General features: G+C 41.0%; 1 protein-coding gene across 1 annotated transcript in view; it reads left to right on the forward strand.

The window, feature by feature from the left end:
* Nucleotides 1-16,724, forward strand: part of LOC140493888 (uncharacterized) — a 110,721-nt gene that overhangs the window by 79,932 nt on the left and 14,065 nt on the right. Inside the window, exons 23-25 of the mRNA XM_072592883.1 lie at nt 1,882-2,010; nt 3,894-3,965; nt 4,610-4,681. Coding sequence (XP_072448984.1) covers nt 1,882-2,010; nt 3,894-3,965; nt 4,610-4,681 — 273 coding nt within the window. The remainder of the gene's footprint in view (nt 1-1,881; nt 2,011-3,893; nt 3,966-4,609; nt 4,682-16,724) is intronic.

A 16,724-nucleotide genomic window follows, 5' to 3' on the forward strand; every position in this document is an offset into this window, starting at 1 on the left:
TTTCAATATTTATAGCCCCATGTTCTCTATCTTCCATATCCTTCTCCACAATAAAAGACTCATTTAGAATCTCCCTCATTTCGTGCAGTTCCAGACACAGCTGGCATTGCTGATCTCTTGGAGGCCCTATTCTCTCCCTAGTTACTTTTTTGTCCTTCATTTTTGGAGAATCCCTTTGGATTCTCCTTAACCCAATTTGCCAAAGCTCTCTCATGTCCCCTCTTTCCCCTCCAGATTTCCTCTCAGAAGTTTTCTTTCCTGCATTTATACTATTTGAGGAATTAACTAGATCTTGCTATCCATGCCTGATACATTCATCCTTCCTATTCTTGACCAAAACCTCAATTTCTCTCATCATCCAGCATTCCCTACACCTACCGGTCTTGCCTTTCACCCAAACAGGAACTGGACTCTCCTACACTACCTCCTTCCTCTCCTACCTTTCCTGAGGCAACCCATCTACCTTCCCGTATCATCAGTTTTACTCATTTCCTCCAATGGCCATCCATTTCATCCCCCAACTCCAACAAATTCCTCACTGCATCTAACTGCCACTCTAACCAATCCATGCAATGCAATAGGACTTGCGATCATACACACTTGCTGCAGACACACTCATCAGTAACATGGAAACTCTCCGTAATTTCCCACATCCGAGAGGAAGAGCACACCACTCCACTGAAGGCCATCTGTGCACCTCAACAATCTTCAGACCCAGAAAAATAGCTCAGTCATACTGCTCTAAAAAACACTACTCCAGGATAAATTAGCACCGACTTTCATTACCTTAAATGTTTAATCAAATGACGGATTTCAATAATAACAAAATCAAAACAGAACTCACTCTACTCACTAATGTAGATTTACATAAACAAACAGTAAGGTTACACTTTAAAGAGCCACTTAGCTGCTTCCCTGTGAGCTCCCCCACACACGTCTCTACCGAATGTGATTTAGCCTGTCAATCTCATTCCCCACCCATTCCCAGCACTGACACTTTAGACCCTATCAGCAGATTGGCTACAAATGCTTGACTCCAAATGGCCATATATCCATAAGTACTTTGTGAATGATATTATTGACATCATGTTTTTGGTGGAAACCCAATTGTGGACAACAACTTCCCAAATTGTTTGTGTTCTCCACCGCCGTCTGATGGCAGCGTAGTCCTTGTCGTAACTACCTCTGGCAGGATCACCAATTATAAATATCTTTCTCCACCCCTCTCAATTCTTATTTTAAATCCCCTTTCTGTGGTTTCCAATTTTTGAACATACCATATTTCTCAAGGACATCATGATTGTTTTCTTCCCTCAGCTTCTCCCTGGATCAACTTCTCATCTTTGGTGACTTGAACTATTATTTCAATTTATTATGGTTTGTCCTTTTTCTGAGTTAACTGCCAATCTATTCTCACACTTTCACCTTCATATAAACTACCCTAACACACATTCACCCTGACTGTCACTACTCCCATCTTCTCAGCTGTAAATAATGCCATCTCTGATCATTTCCATATTATTCTCAATTCATAATCCCACTTTCGACCTTACTGTGTCTATCTCAAGTCGCTTGCAGTGGTGTTATCAAATTCCCACTACTTAGCTTTTGACCATCCATTCATCATGACATTTCTGAACGTGCTAATCTTCTCAGCCATACCCACACCTCGAGGTTTGTTGTCTTTGGCTTCATCAAAACCAACCCTCAACCCTACAAGTGACAAAAGCATAGATATGTATTTTAGCAGTGTTTCACAACTGTTTCACAAGTTGTATTTTAGCCAGTTGTGCATGTATTATCTTTGGACATTAGCCAACAGTACCTCTCCAGTCTAAGATTTACACTGTTGACACTGTTATTTACTTTGCATGAATGTAGAAACACAGGAAATCCGCACAGGCAAAGACAGCCATGAGGACAGGACAATGCAGGTCACTGATCGCAGCACCCAAGATCAGTTGCAAGATGAACATAACCAGGAAGCTGAAGGTGGAATTAATCAAGAAGGTAATAATCTCAGGACAATTAAAAAAATTGTACCATATAATGTGGATACACAGGAAGGGAGTATAGTAACATGACTCTATTTACAACTTAAAAGGAAAGATATTCTGGGGGAGATACTTTAAGTTCAAATTACTTTAAATTTATTTGTGTTTGGAATGTAAGATCTTCAAGATTTCATCATTCCAAGAATATCTGTGATGATTGCAGTGACTCCTGAAAGATCATCACAATACCATGACAGTCTTCTCAACTTGCACCTTCAGAACTGTCAGTCATAGTCCATCTGACCTTCGTTTCACTTCTAGCTTCTGGTCATTTACCTTTCTGTTTTTATTCCATTTTGTTCCCTAAATCTAATACCTTAGCCATTTCCTAATTTTCTACTCACAGTTTCATTATTGATTTATTTTATGACACTTAACAGTAATTTAACACTTTACAGTCATCTAATAAACTTGGAGAGATGTCGGCATGCAATGTTGGAATTCTTGCCTAATCTTTTGCATAATAATAATATTATGATTATTAATAATATTAATAACAGGCTGTCAAGCCAATGGGGTCTGTTAAAGGAGTTATTTTTTGCTTCTCTTCAGCCTGAGGATATTATTCACAATGGTGGGAAAATAATGGTTTTCTTGAAGGAATCCAAATTCCTGTACAGAATAATTTAGTCCCTGACAATCATTTTCAATCACATTTACTGGACTAATTGCAGTAAATATTGTGATAGTTCTTAAATTCTCTCATTATAAATATCTATTTCAGTTGTAGAAACTACAGTAGTTGTCTCTGACAAATATACTGTCTCTGCTGTTATTATTGTTGCTTTAAAGATTATTACTTTCAGTTGTGATTCTGCAATTTTGGAGAAAGTGAGGACTGTAGATACTGGAGATCAAAGACAAACGATGTGGCGCTTGAAAAGCACAGCTGGTCAGACAACATCCAAACAGTAGGAGAGGTGACGTTTCGAGCATAAGTCCTTCATCAGGAATGTGGGAATCTCAAGGGAAGGGGAGTGGAGCTGGGGAAGGTAACTGGGAAGGCATTAGGTGGATGAAGGTGAGGTGTGATTGTGATAGGTTGGAGTGCAGGGTGGAGCAGATAGGTGGAAGGAAGATGGACAGTAGGACAATTCAAGAGTGTGGTGCTGAGTGGGGGGGGTTGGATCTGTGATAAGATAAGGGGTGGGGATTAGGAAACTGATGAAATCAACATTGATTCCATGTGATTGGAGGGTTCCAAGGCTGAGGATGAGGTGTTCATCCTCCAGTCGTCATGTTGCTAGGATTTGGTGATGGAGGAGGCCCAGGACTTGCATGTCCATCCCTCTTGAATTGTCCAACCTGTCCAACTTCCTTCCCACCCATCCGCTGCCTTCTCCACTCTGACCTATCACCGTCACCTACCACCTTTCTCCACCTATTGCGTTCTAAGCTACCTTCCCACAGACCCACCCTCCTCCGATTTATCACTCAGCCCCCTCGGAGTCCACCACATTCCTTATGCTCAAAACGTTGCCTCTCCCGCTCTGCGGATGCTGCCTGACTGGCTGGGTTTTCCAGTGCCACACTTTTTGATCCTGAATTTTGTACAATTAAAACAAATTAAACATCATTGAACAGTGGCAAACAAATTAGCAATAGCAATTAGATAAAAGAGTTCATTTTAATATTTACAATACTTTGATGTTTGGTTCTGCAATATTATACTTCATCAGTGAAAGACTTGAGATAAATGTTTTGTTGGAATGTTATCAGAACTTCATTGTGGATGGAAATTCAACAATAATTTAGAATGGTTTACTTGTAAAATTATCATATTAAGAATCCAAATCTTTGTCAGCTCACTAACATCAATATTCTCCATTGTTATTAAAGGATTAACATCACCTGAAGCCAGTGAAAATTATCGAAAACCAGTTCATCAAATGGTTGCTGACTTTGAACAAAGTAAGGATTAATGCCAAAAACACAACTTCCATTCTTACTCAAGTATTCAGTCATATATTCTCCTACAATTAGCTTCCAAATAATCTCAGTGTGCTCTTCAATTGTAAAGGAATTTGCAAACTTTACCCAGCCTCAAAGCTTTGTGCAGAATAGAATACATGACCATGTCAGAATTGCAAATATACTTGGGAAGTACTTGTTTTTGTCAATAATGAAGAAAATTATTTCAAATACAAAAGAAAAATGATTACACATGCTGGAAACCTAAAATCAAAACAGGACAGTCCAGTAATACACAGCAGGTAAGGTTAAATCTGTAGTGAGGAACTAAATTAATTTTAAAATTAAAATTAATTTTAATAAATTAATTCATTAACAAATTAAGTATAATTGAACAGTGGCAATCTCATTACTAATAACAGTTATATTAAAGGTTTCACTTTAATATTAACAACACTTCAATGTTTGGTTCTGTGACATTATAATGAGCGGTTAAAGACTTGAGATAAATGTTTTGTTGAAATGTTATCAGAACTTCATCGTAGAAGGAACTTCAACAATAGTTTTGAATGGTTTTCGTGTAATAACATTACATTCAGAAAAATCCGAATCTTCATCAGCTCGCTAATGTACATTTTTTGCAGATACTAAAGTACAATCAACACCTGAGAAAAATGAGGTCAATACCAGTCAAGGAGTTACACACTTTAAAAGAAGTAAGTATTCATGCCAAAAGCATAACTTCCATTCTTACTTGTGTCCTCAGTCATATATTCCATTACAATAAGCTTCCAAATAATCTCAGGGTGCACTTCAATTGGAAAGGAACTTGCAAACTATTCCTAGTCTCAAAACTTTGTGCAGTGTCACAGAATAGAATCCAGCACCATGTACTTGAGGAAGTATTTGTGTGATGGAAAGCATTGTCAACAACGGATAAAATTATGACAAACACAAAAGAAAACGATTACAGATGCTGGAAATCTAAAATAAGCACAGGACAGTCCAGAAACATTCAGCAGGTAAGGTTAAATCTGTGGTGAGGAACAAAATTAATTTTGAAGGTGAGGACATTTCACCTCTTTAATGAAAGATCATTGGATCAAAGCATTCATTCTCGTTGTTTCCATAGACATCAGACCAAAGCACTCCCTCTGTTTGTCTCCATAGAGATTGCTCAGTATTTCAAACTGTTTTCATTATAAAAGTGGTGGTTTTGTGGTGGTTTTGTTTGAGGAGAATACTTTTCACTGTCGGCAGCGACCATTCTCCTCATCCTCATGATACTTTCAGGGAACTATTACATGCACCTGAGTAGTCGGGTGGGTCCCTCGTTCAGTGCAAGTATTAAAAACCAGCATCTTCAACTCGAAGATATCCAAGAGTAAGATCTGCTGCAGCGAGATCACGAGGAGTCACCATGTGAGTTATTGCAGTACATTTTCTACAGGGTGCACACTGCTGCCACTATATATGAGTGATGGAGGGAGTTTAAGGTTAAGCTGAGGGCTAAGCTGCCATTCGGGTGGGCTGCTTTGTGCTGGATGTTGTCCTGGTGCTTGAGTGTAGTTAGAATCACACTATCCAGGAAATAGGAGGGTATTGTGTCCTTCTCCTGACTTTTGCCTTGTTAATGGTGAATCGGGTCAGGGTAGTCAGGAGAGGAGTTACTCGTCACAGAATTGAAAGCCTATGACTAATTCTTGGTTTAGATCAATTTCTGGTCAAAAGTTACTGCCAGAATCTTGACAGTGATGGATTCAGCTAATGTCCTTAGATGGCAAGAGAGAAAAAGGTTAGACCTTCCCTTGCTGGAGATAATAAATGTTTGACATTTGTGTAGTGCCAATGTTACATGCCTATAAAGCTGCTGGGCTATAGCCTGCTGTTGTGTGAGTTTTGATTTTGTCCACCCCAGTCCAACACTGGCACCTCCACATCTTGCCTATTAACCCAAACCTCTGTTCGAAGGACATCATGACCTCCCAAGCAGGGGATTCCTCTGGGATCCCAAATTTTAAATCCAGCATCTGTCAAACCTGCCTGAAATTCCAATGTTCGCACTATAGGAGTAAAAGGGGAGGTTTTTTGCAAATCACCCTCATCCTGTTGCATCATACTCCAAGCTTTGATTGTGTTTAGTACAATCGGGTTTTTACAATGATCCATGACAATTCTCGTTGTATCCATAAATAATGGATTGATAAGGGGGCATTTTGCTGCTTACAAACACAGTCTGTTTCAGTATCATAGAGTCTTGATTGTGACTGAACATTGTGCAATCATCGACAATCATTCTCACTTCTGACCTTATGATGGAGCCAGGTCATTAGTGAAGCAGCTGAAGGTGGTTAGGTGTGGGACACTGCCTTGACATCAGCCTGCAGTGATATTCTAAAGCTGAAGTGATTAGCCTCCAAGAAGCAGCCATCCTCCTTTCAGACTCCAACCAGTGGAGATTTGCTCTCCGTTTCACAATATATCCACATTTGGCAGGGCTCCTTGATACCATCCTTGGTGAAATGCTGTGATGTTGTCAAGGACAATCATTCTCACATGATCTCTTGAGATCATTTCTTTTCTCCATGCTTGATGAAGATTTTATTGAGGTCAGGAACTGCATAGCCTTAGCAGAAACTGAACATCAATGAGTTAGTTGTTGCCTGAACAACTCAGATTCCAGTGTGAAAACTCACTTGACAGAAGATAAGTTTTATTGTTCTGTTTTGGGTACTGTGTTGGCCAGGCACTAAACATATTCACATGAGACTGCTAATGTGCTTTTTTTTTGTAGACATTTTTATTGACAAGAAAAAGGTTTCTGGGTTTTTTTTCCAAATTTCAAAACTAATACAAAATAGTGTAACCACTTTACAACATAATAACAACATGGATATAAATTAAGAAAACTAACTGCTAATCTGCTCTATAGATGACCAAAACACAAAGTAAGATATAAGAAAGAAGACATTTATATATATATATATAAAAAAACTACATTATAGTACTTAACTAACAACAACAACAACAACAACAACATATATAAATAAATAAGCAATCAACATAAAATTATACCAAGTATTGACAAGACACGTATTTATACGGGATTCTTCCTCCTAGGGCCCCCCGAACTGATAAACATCATCCTCGGGGCTAAACAAAGGCCCTAGACAGTATGACCGATACATCTGCATCGGTGTGGTTCAAGAAGGGCCACCATGTTCTATAAAACAATTCCATTTTTTGGTGCACCATATTCGTAAGCAATTCCAGGGGAATATGCTCCATAAATATCCTATGCCAGTTCGAAAGCCCTCAGGGACTTTCCGATATCCAGCTTGCTAAAATGTTTTTCCTTGCATAAAAGTAGAGGATAGTAAACAGTTTCTTCCCATAAACGTCTAGAGAAGGAAGATTTGGAAAACCCAAAAGGAAAGACACCGAGTCCAATCCAATCTCCACTCCCAAAACCTTTGCTAAGGCATTCACTATACTGTCCCAATATTTACAAATCTTATGGCATGTCCACAAACAATGAGTGAGAGTATCAACTTCTATTTTACATTTGGGGCACACTGGGGATGCTCCTGCCTTAAACCTTGCAAGCTGCTCTTGTGCTATATGAGCCCTATGCAATATCTTCAATTGAATAGCTTGAGTCCTATTACAGTTAGAGATCTTCCTGGCATTTTCCCAGATATCGTCCCACATCTCTAAGGACATTTCCATCCCCAATTCTTGATTCCAGGTTTTATATAACCATTCCGTGTCCTTCGATACCTTATTACCTAGCGAGTGATAGAGTACTGACAGAGGGTGCGCCTATCGGCCGAAGCACTCTCCTTTCCATATCCAATCTCGTACTTGAAAATATCGAAAGAGATCCTTGCTAGGCAACCCAAACTTCTGTTCGAAGGACATCATGACCTCCCCATCAAACAGATCTCCCAAGCAGGGGATTCCTCTGGGCTCCAAAATTTTAAATCCAGCATCTGTCAAACCTGGCTGAAATTCCAATGTTCGCACTTATAGGAGTAAAAGAGGAGGTTTTTTGCAAATCACCCTCATCCTGTTGTATCATACTCCAAGCTTTGATTGTGTTTAGTACAATTGGGTTTTTACAATGATCCATGACAATTCTCGTTGTATCCATAAATAATGGTTTGATAAGGGGGCATTTTGCTTGGGAAGCCTCAATATCCAGCCAAATTGATTTTGGATCACAAGAGACCCAATCAGCCACATATGATAACAGGGAACTCAACAGGCACTTCCTAAAATCTGGAAAAGCTAGACCTCCCTTTGCTTGTGGGAGCTGCAACTTATCAGATTTAATAAGGGGCCATCTATGACTCCAAATAAAGGAGCCGAGCCAACCATAGAGCTTAGGCAGTGCCTCCCTCTGCAGCAACAAGTGGAGCGTTCTCATAGGGTATAAAAGACGAGGGAGAATATTCATCTCGACCAAAGCTATTCTTCCTAGCCAAGATATCAGGAGATCTTTCCAACATTAGAGGTCCTGCCTTATTTTCTCTAATAAATGCATATAATTAGCTTTATAGAGCTGACCAAATACTGGGGTAATAAAAATACCTAAGTAGAGAAAACCTCCCAGTGACCACCGAAATGGGAAGCGGGATCCATCCGCAAAGTTGGATAAGCTGGTAAGACCTCCCAGCGGCATGGCCTCTGATTTCATAAAATTAATTTTGTGCCCTGAAAACATACCAAATAAATTAACCACTTGAATTAAGCAGGGCACAGATGGTCCGCATAAACAGTAATTTTATGCTTGCCTGATCCTATCTCCGGGGCCATTTTATTGGGGTCAGTTCGGATAGCTTCCACCAGCGGTTCCATCACTAGTGTAAATAGTAGTGGTGAGAGAGGGCATTCTTGATGACAACCCCTGCCAACACTGAAACTATCCAATCTTATGCCGTTGGTAATCACCGCTGCTTTTGGGTCGTTATATAACACTGCGACCTATTTGGTAAAAACCTCTCCAGTGCCAAACTGCTCCATAGTATAAAAAAGGCATGGCCATTCCACCTGGTCGAATGCTTTCTCTGCATTGAGGGAGACAACTAATCTCGGTGTTGCTCTTTACTGGCAGACTTGTACCATATTTAACACTCTTCTGGTATTATTAGTAGATCTGCGACCCTTAATAAACCCTGTCTGATCCTGTTTTATAATAAATTGTAAAACCTTCTCCAGTCTTAATGCCAGCATTTTTGAGAGGATTTTAAAGTCCACATTCAATAAGGATAAATGCCCCTACAAAGTATAGTCATCTGGGACTTTTCCTTTCTTGAGAATGGGAGAGATATTTGCTTCTCTCAGAGAGGGTGGGAGACTACACTGACTATATAAGTAGTCAAGTGGTCCAACTAACTCATCTGTAAACTCTTTATAGAACACAACCTGAAATCCATCTGACCCGGGCACTTTACCGCTCTGGAGTTGCCTCAGCGCCTCCTGCACTTCCTGAGTTGTAAGGGGGGTATTCAAAAGAGACACCTGCTCTGAGGTTATATGCCCAGAAGGACCAGATTCTTAAAAAAACATTCAATCTTCCTCACTCTATCCTCACAGCCCTCTGACTGATACAGCTCAAAATAGAACTTTCTAAAAGCTGCATTGATCTTTTTAGAATCACAAGTCAGGGTACCAGTACCCTCTCTAATAGATGTAATGGATTGGGGAGCCTTTTTCTTTCTGGCAAGGTATGCTAGCTACCTGCCTGGCTTATTGCTATGCTCAAACAATCTCTGCTTCACAAGTAGTATCTCCCTCTTTGCTGTTTGAGTAAGTGCGGCATGCAAAGTAGCCCTGAGGGCTGTAATCCACTGTAATTTAATAATAGACGGCCTATCAACATACAACAGGCAAGCCTCAAGCAGACGCTGTTGGTCTCCCCTCTGTCGTTTCCAGGACACAGAATATGAGATAATCAATCCACGCGCTTATGCCTTAGGAGTCCCCCACATCACTGATGGGTCACTGGCTGCACCTGAGTTAATGTCCCAGAAAGCTTTAAATTCCTGCGAGAAGTATTTTATGAATTTACTATCCTTCAATAGCAAAAGGTCCATACGCCAATGTCAGGAGCCCATCTTGTCACCACTAGTTTTGACCTCCATATACACTGCTGCATGGTCGGAAATAGCTATCTTCCCTATTCTACAGGACAATATCAAATTCAGAAAGGTCGCAGGGACAAAAAAACATATTGATTCTGATATGGCACTTGTACAGGTTAGAATAAAAATAAAATCTCCACCCTCAGGGTGAAGACACCTCCACATACCTATAGCCCCAACTCCCTATTCAGATCAGCCAACTGCCTAGATCTCAGAGCTCCTAGGTATTCTGTCCACCTTGGGATCGATAATACAATTAAATCTCCCCCTATAATTATGTGATGCACCCCAAGGGCTATAAACCTGGAGAGCGTATCTGTTATGAATTTAAAAGGATGTGCCAAAGAGCAATATACATTCAAAACCCCATTCTCCTCACCATATACTAGAGCTTTAAGTATTATGAACCATCCGGACTCATGTTTTAACTGCCTTAACATTTGGAACAGAAGATTCTTCCGGATAAGAGTGGCCAATCCCCTACTTTTCAAATTGAAAGGTGGAATAAACACCTGACCAAATCCTCCCTGCTGCAGCTTCGAATGCTCCTTATCAATTAAATGTGTCTCCTGTAAAAAGGCTACATCAACCCTCTCTCTTTTTTAACTCTTGATAGTATTTTTTTCCTTTGAATTGGTGAGTGGCTCCCTTTAACATTCCAGGTGCACCATTTAAATGAATGGCTAGCCATGATCATTCAAGAAAGTCTGAGACCCCCCCACCCCCCCAGGAGGAAGAACCCTGCACAAAAAGCATTGAGTAGAGACTGTAAACAATTCACATAAACTTAAAAATACCAACTTTGAAACAACGAAATCAAAACTACTAAGAACTACTCCTAAGAAATAATAGGATATAACTAAAAGGAGACTTTCCCCCTTGTCCACAGGGAGCACTCCTACCGTCCAATAATCCCACCATGACTCCTTCCAGCTAGATCCATGCCCCAGGCCCAAACATCGCAAAGTAAGATAAACAAATATCAATGTCTTATAACACAGAAATTAAAAGCGTGCAACCAACCCGCCCCCTCCATATTATTACCCTAGGCATTCTTGATAAAGCAGCAACATGAAATAAAATATATAAAATTATATAAAATTACAATCCCAGCAAATATTAAAGGAAAACTCAAAAACATCCCCCAATGACCAGATAAACCAAGCAAGTTCTAAATAAGAGTTAAAGGAACCCCCCCCCCCAGGAAAGATGTAAAAGAGAAAGGGGGAAGGAGGAGAAAAAATGGGGTAAAATTAAATCATTGTCCATATAGTTCAAGTCCTCTATACTATTTGAGAGCATCCAAAAATTCTTTTGCTTTTCCCGGCAATCCAAAGTTATACACACACCCTCCGTGACTGAAGCACAGCGTTGCTGGGTACCGTATGGAATACTGAATATTTAAATCCCTCAGATGCTTCTTTATCTCGTCAAATGCCTTCCTCTTGTGTACCACAACCGGAGACAAGTCTTGGAACAGCATTATTTTCTATCCTTTATATATCATAGCTTGGGGATCCTCCCCCAAAGCTCTGGAGGCCTCCAGCAACATTTGCTTTTCCCTGTAGTGCTGGAGTTGCACTAGGACCGGGCAGAGACGCTGGTCCAATTTGGGCCTGCGCACAGTAACCTGGTGGGCCTGCTCAACCTGCACCCGGCCCAACCCAGACTCCAGCTTCAGCAGTTGTGGGAGCTATTGCTCCAAAAAATCCACAAGCTGGGCATCCTCCTCCTGTTCAGGAAGGCCCAGCAACCGAATATTCTCCTGATGACTTCAATTTTTGAGGTCATCAATCTGCGCTTCTAAGCCCCGGATTTGACGTTCCAGAGCCCGGACCTGACCCACAGAAGATTTAGCAGTGGTCTTGAAAGCCGCAGCTTGTTGCTCCGCCCCTCCAACACGCTGCCCGAGTTTCTCGATCTCTCGGTCATGCTTCAATCGACGCGTCAATCTTCTCTTCGAACTTGACAAATTCCAAGATCAGACCTGCCTCTGCAGATAAGTCCCCCAGGGCAGCCGCGGATACATCTGTAGCTGGGGGGGGATCCCTGCCTGTTGCAAACTCTTGTGATCCTTTCCCTTTAGTCATTTTAGAATGTAACAAACTGCTAAAGTTTGGTGCAAAATGGCTATAGCAGCTGAGTAAAAGCTATTTTCAATAGTTTAAAAATGGAGGAAGTTGGTACCCCACTTTGTCTGGGTCCTGGGCAGAGCTCAGCAGACTCAGACCTACTGGGTCGCTGTCATCTTGAATCCACTAATGCGCTTTTAACAAAAGAGCAGAAGTTAATTATAACTGAAAGGAAAATAAAACCAAGCTTGTAATTTTATTTAAAGATTCTGTCAAAAAATAGCTGAAAGAAATATGCAACCCTTTTCCAAGCAATATCCTTCACAGACACTGAAATCCAGGGAAGTATCACTCCTACAATCCCTTTAAAACTTAAAAACTAACCTGACAAAGATGCAAATGAAGCCTTTAGGTGTCTTTGTGCTTATTCACTGGATGTCATTCTCTCCATCCTTCTCCAAGACACAGGGACAGGTTAACTGACTGACTTTGCTCTGACCTCACTACTTGTTGCTGCAAAATTGCTCAAGATTTAATTCCCGCTCAGATGGCCTGAATGTATTCATTGACAAAAAAAGACTGTTCTGCTGGAATGGATCTTTTCTTATGGACTCAATCTGCTCAACCTTCAGTCTCCACTAAATGCTTTAGATTACTTACAGTGTGGAAACAGGCCCTTCGGCCCAACAAGTCCACACCGACCCGCCGAAGAGCAACCCACCCAGACCCATTCCCCTACATTTACCCCTTCACCTAACACTACAGGCAATTTTGCATGGCCAATTCACCTAACCTGCACGTCTTTGGATTGTGGGAGGAAACCAGAGCATCTTGAGGAAACCCACGCAGACACGCAGAGAATGTGCAAATTCCACACAGACAGTTGCCCGAGGCGGGAATTGAACCCAGGTCTCTGGCCGCACCGTGCTGCCCACTTTACCTCACTATATCCTCCCTTCCCATTTGAAGGAATTTTGCTTCTAATCAGTATTCCGTTCCCAGTCCTGACCATCACACAGCCATGTCTCAGTCATGGCTCTTACATCATATCTACAATTTGTATCTGTGCCTGCAGCTTGTTTAATTTATTCCTTATTCTCAGTGTATTCATGTAATAAACTCTGATTTGGACCAAACACTATAACCTGTCCCTCAGCACTGATGCTTAAATCACCTATTTATTATTTCAGACTAATGAAATTTAATGAGGAAACGTCTTATAATATTGCCATTCGCTCTCATGCCTGAATTAGGGTTCCTGACAGTTTCTTGGCTCTCTGTCATGTTCCTTACATTAGAAACTGTAATAACTTCTTCCAAGCAACACTGAATATTTTAAAGTACCCGTGACTACCCTATTTAGCCTTTCAGATAAGACACTGGTCCCAGGTTGGTTCAGGTAAAGTCCATTCTAGTATTATAGGTCCTTTCTGTCCCAATACTGGGGCCAGTGCCCCATGAAATGAAATCCTTCTTTCCTCTGTCACTCCTTTAACCATGTGTTTACTTCCATAATTTTCTTATGTCTATGTAAATTCGGACGTGCCATGATTAATAATCCAGAAATTGTAAGGCTTGAGGTCCAGTTTTTTAATTTGCTCTGAATACCTGATATTCCCCAAACAGGACCCGGTGCCTATGTTGGTCTCAACATGGACTACGACAACTGGATCCTCCTTGTCTCATTCAAGTTGTTTGAAGATGTCTCTTAGCTTGGCACCAGGCAGGCAACACACCAAGCATAACTTTGCATCTTGCTGACAATGGATGCTATGTGTATCCCTTATAATAGAATACACTACTATTATCACTTTTCTTCTTGCTCCCCCTACTTGAATAGCCTCTTGTACCATGGTGCAGTGGTCAGTTTGCTTATCAGTTGGACGCTCTACCAGCAGGTGATGGAGAGCACTGACCGATGGAACTGAGCAGTTTGTTGGGACATGTTCCACCAGCAAGTCATGACAGTGAGGGATGTGAGGTGGAGCAGTTAAATGGAGTCTCACTGGGGGGAAATAAAACAAGGTGTGTTTGGTAAAAGTAGGAGAAGATAGGCAAAAGCATTGCTCAGCTCAAAATTATCCCACACACATCCTTCCATGTAAATGCCATAAAGAGTTTCTTGCATATCCTTAATTATTTTCATGTTTGTAATTAACTTACACTTGTGGAATGAAGAACTCTGCTTCAGCATCTTTCGGTCATCAGTATATTCAAATTTCATATTACTTATGGTCATCTGCCTTACTAATGTCATGTATTACTTGGTGTCAAATGATGATTACCATTTCCCCTTGTACCTTGGCTCATTTTACTGCTTTAAAGTGGTGTATTAATGGAAGTTGTTGCATTTGCTTCACAAGTGGTATTTCATGAGCTAACAGCACGATTACTGGTCCTCCTTCTCCAGTCTGAGTTTAACACTGTTGACACTGTTATTTACTTTGCATGAATGTAGAAACACAGGTAATCCGCACAGGCAAAGACAGCCATGAGGACAGGACAATGCAGGTCACTGATCGCAGCACACAAGATCAGTTGCAAGATGAAAATAACCAGGAAGCTGAAGGTGGAATTAATCAAGAGGGTAATAACCTCAGGATGATAAAAAAAAATTGTCATATAATTTAGAGTTACAGGAAAGGAGTACAGTAACATGACTCTATTTAAAACTGTAAAGGGAAGGTAGAAGATAGTCTGGGAGAGATACTTGAACTGGAAATTATTTTAAATTTATACAGCAAATGTCTCTCAGATCTACTTGTGTGGAGTATTTAAGATGTTCGAGATTTTCATCTTTCCAAGAATATCTTTGATGGAATTTTCCCTTTGCATTTCCAACAGCTCATTCCAAGTCTCCCCCAAATTACTTGCCGAGCACACCGACACTCTTAGAGTTATGGAGCTGTACAGCATGGAAACAGTTCATTTGGTCCAATTCATCCATGCTCACCAGATTTCCTGAATTATTCTCGTCCCATTTGCCAGCACTTGGCCCATGTCCCTCCTAACCCTTCATATTCATATACCCATCTAGATGCCTTTTAAATGTTGTAATTGTACCAGCCTCCACCACCTCCTCTAGCAGCTCATTCCATTCACTCACCACTCTCTGCGTGAACAAGTTGACTCTTAGGTCCTTTTTAAATAATTCCCCTTTCACCTTAAGCAGATGCCCTCAAATTTTGGATCCCTCCCACCCAGGAAAAAAGATCTTGGCTGTGCACTCTATCCATGCCCCTCATGATTTTATAAACCTTTAGAAGGTCACCTCTCACCCTCTGACACTCCAGGGAAAATACCCCAACCTATTCAGCCTTTCCCTTTTGCTAAAAAGCCTCCAACCCCAACAACATCCTTATAAATCTTTTCTTAACCCTTTCAAGTTTCACAAAATACTTCCCGTACAAGAGGTAGATCAGATTTGAATGCAATATTCCAAAGGTGATCTCAAAAATACAGCTAAAGCATGACCTCCCGACTCCTGTACTATGTACTGACCATAAAGGCAAGCATACCAAATGCCTTCTTCACTATTCTGTCTTGTGGGATTCCACTTTCAGGGAACTATGAATCTGTGATTCCAAGGTCTGTTTGTTCAGCAACGTTCCTCAGGACCTTACCATTAAGTGTAGAGGTCTTGCCCTGATTTGCCTTTCAAAATGTAGCACTGCGCATTTGTCTGAATTACATTCCATCTGCCACTCCTTGGCCCATTGGGCTATCTGATCAATGTCCTATTGTACTATGAGGTAACCTTCTTCGCTGTCCACTATACCTGCAATTTTGGTGTCATTTGCAAACTTACTAACCATACCTCCTGTGTTCACATGCAAATAAGTTTAATAATAACGAAAAGTAGTGGACCCAGCATTAACCCTTGTGGTACACCACTGATCAAAGGCCGACAGTCTGAAACGCAACCCTCCACCACCACCCTCTATCTTCAGTTGTCAAGCCAGTTCTGTATCCAAATGGCTAGTTCTCCTTGTATTCCATGCCATCTAATCCTGCTAATCATTTTACCATGAGGAACCTTGTCAAGTGCCTAATTGAAGTCCATACAGATCATGTGCACCACTGTCATCAATCCTCTTTGTTACTTCTTCAGAAAATTGCATCAAGTTAGGGAGATATGATTTCCCACGCACAAAGCCATGCTGACTATCCCTAATCAATCTGTGCCCTTCCAAATTCATGTAAATCCTGTCCCTCAGGTTTCCCTCCAACACCTTGCCCACCACCAATGTCAGGCTCAATGTCAATAACTCCATGGCTTCTCCTGACCACCTTTCTTAAATAGTGGCACCAGGTTTGCCAGGGGTAAAAACAATGACTGCAGATGCTGGAAACCAGATTCTGGATTAGTGGTGCTGGAAGAGCACAGCAGTTCAAGCAGCATCCAAGGAGCTTCGAAATCGACATTTTGGGCAAAAGCCCTTCATCAGGAATAAAGGCAGTGAGCCTGAAGTGTGGAGAGATAAGCTAGAGGAGGGTGGGGGTGGGGAGAAAGTAGCATAGAGTACAATGGTTGAGTGGGG

This window comes from Chiloscyllium punctatum, chromosome 22, assembly GCF_047496795.1.
Source record: "Chiloscyllium punctatum isolate Juve2018m chromosome 22, sChiPun1.3, whole genome shotgun sequence".
NCBI classification, from domain to species: Eukaryota; Metazoa; Chordata; class Chondrichthyes; order Orectolobiformes; family Hemiscylliidae; genus Chiloscyllium; species Chiloscyllium punctatum.